Below are 7,837 nucleotides of genomic sequence, written 5' to 3'. Positions count from 1 at the left end.
GTTGTGTTCTTTTCTAGAATCATTGGATGATTTAGTGATCGCAACTAGTAGTACTACACTAAGTTGAAGCTTGAATAAATAGTAGGTTCTGTACTATTGGAGGAGTTAAAACAAAAAAAAACTTTATTTTTTATATTCAATTTTATATTGGTATTTCCTTGCTCAAAGTCGCAACCCACAAAAATGTGATTCCAATATTGATCTATATTTGATTCTTATTTTTATTAAATATGCCACTAGTGTGATTTATTGTCCTCTTAACTTAAATCAAGCTATGTAAATTTAAAGCCTCGTAACTTTTGATAGGGAGCATATTTTTTCATGCTTCATGTGGCATTGAAAAGGTGGTTCATAAATCTTCATAGATCACAAAATTATTTTCTAGATTATTCCCTTGTATTTTATATTTTATTTTTTGTGATTTCACATTCTAGTCATTTACTTGGACATCTTGGCACTTGAAAATGACCGTCTTACATGAGATGAATTTGTTTGATATGTATTGATTTTATTGATCTTTTAAGTTTTTATTTGAGGAGGTATCATAGGTTTCTATATTCATCCTTTTGTGGTAAAATTAGAAAGGAATAACTATGATTCTTTTGTAAAATGGTATCTTGATAGGTTTTAGGTGGTGTAATCATTTTCCTTTTATGTATGGAGTCATACCTAAACTAGAAACACTAGAAATTATATAATCTTGGTGTAACATCATTGACCATGTAGGAGTGATTTGATCTAGTATCAAGATCATGATTCTATGTGTATTGCATTGGATATTGATTTCCCCCACACACTTTGGAATAGACTTTAGGAGATCCATGGAGACCCACGTATCTCTCCATTCCTAGAGGATCCTATTGTAGATTGTTTCATTCCTTTTGTAGATGAAGATCACATACCCTTTGATGGTGATACTTAAGAGGAAATTTATTATATCATATTAAATAATTTATTTACTTAAGATCAACTTTTATTTACATATTAAATAATTTTCAAAATATATTTTAATTATGTACATCAATTATATCAATTAGAATAAACATTTAGTAATTTGAAATACAAGCAATTATCATAAAAAATTTAGAATCAATTCATTCTAAATGTAAAATGATACATACACATATAAATATATAATCAGTTCTTTTAATTTAATATATACTTGACAAAATAAATTTATATAGACGTGTAAATTTTTAAGTAATTTAGTGGGTTTTATAATGAAACCTATCCAAGAAAATTTGTCATATATTAGAATAAGATATTTTATCTTACCATATAAATTAAGGATCATGACTCACAAGATTGCTATATATCTATGTGTTGTAAACAAAATATGTAAAATACTTACTAATAAAAAACATGTTTCTTTATAAAAGAAAAGATATGGACAATTTCCTATAAGATACAAATGGAAAAAAAATACATAACTCATCTACCCTATATAGACACCACCCTCAACTCTCCCTTCTTGTTGGTTCTTATTTTACTATTTCAATTAATGCTTTCACATAATATAATACATTCACTTCCAACACACACTCTACTATTTTCATGTGCATTTTGCAAACCAACCAACACTTTACAAATATTGCTACAATAAGATTGCAATACCTCAAACTCTTGATGTACACCTTCTATTTATACTTTCTTGCTTTCCATTTGAGGCAAGTAGGTCACTAAGTCAAATCCTTTTGAGAAATCAACAAACATTTCTTATACAACCCTACCTTGATTCTCCCTTAACAATTTTCATGTCCATAATTAAAAGGAGTCTTAAGATCCATTTTCATAAGCCTACATTAATAATGAACATAATTAGGTTGAAGAAAAACCCCTCTTAGATAAATTTTTTTGTGATGTTACCTACCTCCATACTTGTCTCTTCTAGTGCAACTTTCATGAATCCTAGAGTTTATTTTGATTTGTAAATAAATATTTGGTTAAACCTTTTGTAAAATAAATTATTACAGGGTTTTTGATCCTTTCCTTTCTCTATGTTTATTATACTTATCATCCAATCAAATGGAAAAATACACTCTCCTATAACCAAAAAAAACTAAATTTAACTCTAAAAGCTCCAATTAAAAACTAAATATATGTTCCATTTGATACAATGTTGCTAGGAAAAACACTGATCACTAAGCACCATTTAATACCATAGGCACCAATAACACTCCTTCAAATGTTATAGCACCGCCTTTATTAAGTTAATCCATTAAGTTCACATTTTACAAAATGAACACTAATCTAATGAAATTAAAACCATTTATTTAAAACTTATAATTCTCCTTAATAGAATCCTTATCAAACCTCAATAATAGTTAAGGACCATTAATCCATGGTGTCCAACTCAATTGCTTAGGACATGAAAACATTAAAATTTCTGACACTAAATATAGCCACCATTACGAATGCTTAAGGTGGTTGATAACATACATGTTACTCTAAATGTTTTCTTGAGATAGGAATCATGGTATATTGCCACTATTGAATCTTAATCCAATGTTGTATTGACCAAGTAATCAACCAAGATAGTCAAATTTCTCCTGGCTTGTTTATTTATTTATTTCTATTTAGGGTTTAGTGTTCATCTTTTTCTATTTAGGGTTTAGTGTTCATTTTTCTGTTCAAGGTTTATTGCCTATTTTTTGTGTCTAATGTTTATTGTTTGTTTACGTTTTTGTTTTTTGTTTTTTTCCTATGGTTTAAATACTATTCATGTTTTTTGTTTTTTTTCCTACGGTTTTTACTATTCATGTTTTTTGCAATATTTGAAAACTAAAAATTATTTTAAACATGAAATAAAATAAAATAAAAGACGATTTTCAAACTTTAAAACATAAAAATTAAAAAATAACAATACATTAACATTTTTTTTATGAAAAACAATAAAAATAAATAAAATAGAATATAAAAAATAAAACTAAATACCTGGAAGGAGGTAAAAATAGTCTAGGGGGTCAGCTAGGGTGAAAAAAATGGGTACCTGTGCTCCTCAGAAATGCCTACCCCTTTCCCAAATAGTGAAAATGATGGAAAATAGTTTAAAGAAAAAAAAAAAACACATTTAAAAAATGGGCGCCCGTTTTTTTCAAATCGGGCGCCTGATTTGAAAGAAACGGGTGCCCGTTTAGCTTCGGGAACCTATTGCTAAATGAGTGCCCGTTTCTTTATGGCTCGGGTACCTAAAGCTAATTACAAATCGGGCACTCATTTCTAGCGGGCTCATTTTCCAACCCGCGGACTTTTGTGGGATTGGGACCCAACTTTGTGCATTTACCCTGGTTTGGAACCATATGTAAGAAAACTCCATGGCCAAAACCACAACCTCATGGAAATGTTTGTTAAAAACTAGAACAATGGGATGTTAAGTGTGTATGGTGCTGAATTCAGGATATATGAACCCTTCATAGATGAGATTACAGGGCTAAGTATGGAGGGCAAAAAATTCTATAGAGAAAGGAAAAACTCGGAAGAAGCCCTATCGATTTTCTATGACAAAAAGAGCGAGAGAAGTAGAGTCATGGAGAACCCAGATGGAGGCTACAGCTGAAAGGATCTTCTCAAGCTTTGGGTAGATATGATAGAGTTCATTATGAGGTATATAACCCTGGATGGTTGCTATGCTAGTATTTTTACTTACCATTTCACTATTTGAATCACTTTAGGCATGATAAAAATATCTCGATGTTGTTTTATTTACTAACTTCTCTTGAGCATACCATTCACAAGCATTTTGAAAATGAGAAAAATTTAGTTTTGCATGAGGGGTTAATACTCCTAATTATGGAGTATGCTAAGGCTCATGAGGTTAAACCCAACCCTATTTTGAGAAGCCCCAAACCCTTAGCCAACTAGGATGTGCATGATGTTTCAGATACGAAATTTGGTGAGGAGGAGGGCGAGATGGCCATGGATTGGAATGGCATCCATGTGTCAGATGAATCTGAATACAAGCCCTTAGAGGATGAGGGCCCCCGAGAGAATCCCACGCACAACACTACTAGTAGCAAGAAAAGCAAAAATCCACCTAGACAGGCAGTGAAAAAGTTTAAAACCCCTGTTCTCAACACCAAAATTTGGGCCCACAAAATCTAAAAAAAGCAGAAAACTGAGAAAAGGGCAGAGGCTCAAGATAAAGGGGAGGATGAAATTAAACTTGGCATTACCCTTATTATGGACCCCAAGGAGCTTAAAAGCGATGAGATGGATGTTGACAGGCTCTTGGGTAATTCGTTTTCTAACTAGGAGAAATGTTTCTGCTAGGTTTTTGGTGAAATTATTTTTTTGAAATAGGGTATCAAGGACATGATAGACTCTTTCACTGAGAATCTGACACCTGATAAAACTAACAAGTTCTTGAAGAGAACTCAAAAAATTATGGAAGATATCAAGGTTATGAAAACAAAGCATGAGGCTAGGATTGACAAGCTAAAGAATGATATACAGGATTTAAAGGGAAAACTCAAGGGCTTGGTGGGGATTAGTAAAGAGGCAATATTAAACACAAGGATGCTAAGAACAAGAGAAGTTTTCAATATAACTAAAATATGCAATATCTTTTAAGAGTATCCCACAACTTTTGATCGAATGTGGAACGATATACCATTCAGATTTAAGAAAATTATAAAGTAAAAGAACAAGCAAGAAATTAAATTAAATATTACTATTATAGGATTGTGTTTTTATATGTTTGCAGATAATAATATATAGGTGATTTATGTTGTATTTTTGGTCAAATTTGTATGCTATTAAATAATATTTAATGGATTTATATTTTTACATCATCAAATAATTATCATTTTTTTTATAAAGAGTATTAAAAATTTAATTGGTGTCAATAGGTCCTTGGTCTATTGGTGAAGTTGAATGGTTTCAAATGAGCCCACCAGGGATCAAGTCTTGTTGAGTGCAAGACTTCGACATCATAAGGGATGAGGCTAGGATACTGCCTTGGGCGAATTTGGCGGAATGGATACCCCTCAGTCTTTGGCTCTTAGTCAAGAATTTGGCAGAATGGATACCCCTAAGTCCTTGGCTCTTAGTCGAAGAGGTTTCAGCCTATAGGCTTGTGCTCCCATATCGGGTGTCAAAAATAAATTAATAGGTGTATAAAAAAGAATGTAGTTATATATTGATATTATAGGAATATGATCTAATATTATACAATTTGAAGAATTTGATTATAAAAAAAATGCACAATAAAGATTGTAAGCTAAAATAATATGATTTTTAAATAGTATAGTCTCTTCATAACAATCTTTTTTATAAAGAAGGCTAATAAAGAAATGAATAAGATTCTGAAATGACATAATCTAAAGAAAATCCTTAATTAAACACAAATCATTTTCACAAAGAAAGTTGTGAAAATAAAGAATTATGATTCTCAAAAAATATAATCTATAAACATATTTCTCATAATTAAATATCATCATTGGTCTCTCATCTTACTTTCTATTTCACGTTTATTCTTTTGCAACTTCCCAAGCACTCAAAGTCTAGATAATTTAGAGAGACGAATAAAGTGTACATGAAGAGGGGTGTGAAAACAATGAGGTTCATCAATGAGTAGGTTTCAAATTTTGTTGAAAGATTAAGCAATTTTTAATCAGCATTTGTGAAGCCAATGAATTGTTATTACAAAAGATGCCTGTGGAATTCAAAATATTCCAGACATTTGGGAAGTCTGAAAACACCGGCTTTCTCTTTCGTCTTTCGTGGGGACAGATAAAGTGAAAGTATGAATTCTTTAGTGTCACGAAAAGCATTTCTTTCCATACCTCTTTCCTCGCATCATAAATTTGGACTTGGGACAATTCCTCTCTCACCTGTGCCGTCTGAAAGGGAAGGATTAGTGCAGAGTCGAACTCGCGACCTCCTTTTCCTGTGTAATGGCTGAAACTAAACTGATTTCAGAAGAATGGTCGAGAGAGGTCGAAACTTTTCTGGAGGCCCCTCTGGATTATCCCGTTACAGTGAATAGAGGTAGCGTGCGTCTGTCAAAGGCTCTGATGAATGCTAAGGCAGAGGCCTACGCTCCTCAAATGGTGTCTCTCGGTCCTTATCACCATTTCTCTCTCAAAGACGAATCCGTGGGGCCATTCCACCAACGCCTCACCCATCTTTCCCAGATGGACATATACAAGCTCAGATCCACAAGGGAGATAGCTGGGAACAATGTTGAGGTAATCAAAGAAATATTCGCAAAAGTGAGCCACTCTGATATGATAGCCGAATTCAAGCAGTTTTACGACTGGGAGATAGAGGAGCAGGATGTTCCAAACTTTGCGTGGATGATGATGGTCGACGCCCTCTTCCTCTTCTACTTTCTGAAATTTGGATCCGCTGATGATCAAAAGGAGTCTAGTGTGCCCAGCGGAGCTTCCAGTGAGACTAATCGACAGGAGTCTAGTGTGCGCAGCGGAGCCTCCAGTGAGATTTTCCTGCCTGCAAAGGCAAGCATAAGATGTGATATTGTGAAGCTGGAAAACCAGATCCCTCTTTCTCTTCTCATAAAATTGAAGGAGAATGTTCATGAGATGAGTACACTTGAATCTTTTCTCCTCTCTCAAATGGAGCATCTATCTTCCTTCCAGATATATGATATAGAAAAGCCAGATTTCAGTGAGAAGCATCTGCTGGGCTGTATCCACAAATATGTTTCTTCTTTCCTCCAAGTTAGTGAGGTGGCACAAGAGTCCCCTCCGACTTGGTTTCAGAGGGTTTCGAAAGTCATGGGAGACCTGGTTGCCCTAGTCTTCAGTAGTTGTTACCGTCTTCCAGCCAAACATGGTCGACAAGATTTTCTTAACAAATACAATGCAAAGGAGCTGCTCAAGGCCGGGATTAAGTTTAAATCGTTCAAGGAACAAGGTAAGATCAGATTTTGCAGGAATTCGGACACGCTTTATCTTCCTCAGATAACAATTGCAGACACTTACACTGAGGTGCTGTTGAGGAATTTGCTGGCGTTGGAGTTCAATGAAGGGGGGCGAGAGAAACACGTGTCGAACTACGTGGAATTGATGGACTGCCTCATCGACCCTGAAGATGTGACGTTGCTGCGAGAAAGTCACGTCATTCAACGACAGAGCATGATGATCACCGACGAGTACGTGACCAAGATGTGGGACGGTATGTCCAAGCCTTTTTTTCTTGCAGGTTTTCTGGAGCTTCCCGGGGGCCTGAAAGGTCAAATCAGAGAAGTGCTATTCAAAAATTACTATAAAAGCAAGATTAAGACTCAGTTGTCAGAACTTTATTCTGAATATCTGTCAAGTCCATGGAAGGTGATGGCTTTGTTGGTTGGATTTTTTGTGCTGCTGTTGACGGTACTGCAAACATACTGCTCTGTGCATAATTGTGAGATAGAACGTCGTCCAAAGGGCAATGCTCCCAAGCGTTTCAGGCCCTTTGGCTAGCATGCAAGATATTTAAGTAGACTTTCTAGGCTTATACGCCATAACAGAAAATCCTGCTACAGGACATAGCTATATTTTGTGTTCAGTGGAAACTATTGTGTGCATGCAAAATATTTATAAGTACAATAATACCACACAGTATCTGTTGAAAATGGCTGGATGGGATTTTGTAACAAGGCTCACCCTTTGGCTACACTTGGCAGGGGTTGCCTTTATTGTGTTCTAATTAGTATGTAAGAAAATAGAGAGGAAAAATGAATTATCTATGGAGAAATCAGAATGTAATGTTGATCATATTTATTAATTAATTTTAAAATTAGAATAAATCAGAATATAATTGTTTTCTATTTTGCATCTTAATGTTTCTTGATTTTTTATTTATCAATATTCTTCAAAATTTAGTTTTCTTAAAC

At 34.0% G+C, this 7,837-nt stretch overlaps 1 protein-coding gene across 1 annotated transcript; it reads left to right on the top strand.

The window, feature by feature from the left end:
- Window positions 1–5,894: 5,894 nt before the first annotated feature.
- On the top strand, window positions 5,895–7,424 carry LOC131028686 (UPF0481 protein At3g47200). The gene has a single exon (XM_057959023.2). It carries the CDS (start codon window positions 5,895–5,897, stop codon window positions 7,422–7,424), a length of 1,530 nt encoding a protein of 509 aa, XP_057815006.2.
- The last annotated feature ends 413 nt before the right edge of the window (window positions 7,425–7,837 follow it).

Source organism: Cryptomeria japonica, chromosome 4 (assembly GCF_030272615.1).
Source record: "Cryptomeria japonica chromosome 4, Sugi_1.0, whole genome shotgun sequence".
Taxonomy (NCBI): Eukaryota; Viridiplantae; Streptophyta; class Pinopsida; order Cupressales; family Cupressaceae; genus Cryptomeria; species Cryptomeria japonica.
Note: the sequence above shows the minus strand (reverse complement) of the source record. Positions and strands in the feature narration are given on the sequence as shown.

Bases quoted from the DNA above. Each gene is read 5' to 3' on its own strand.
- LOC131028686 (XM_057959023.2), top strand. From the start codon at position 5,895: ATGGCTGAAACTAAACTGATTTCAGAAGAATGGTCGAGAGAGGTCGAA.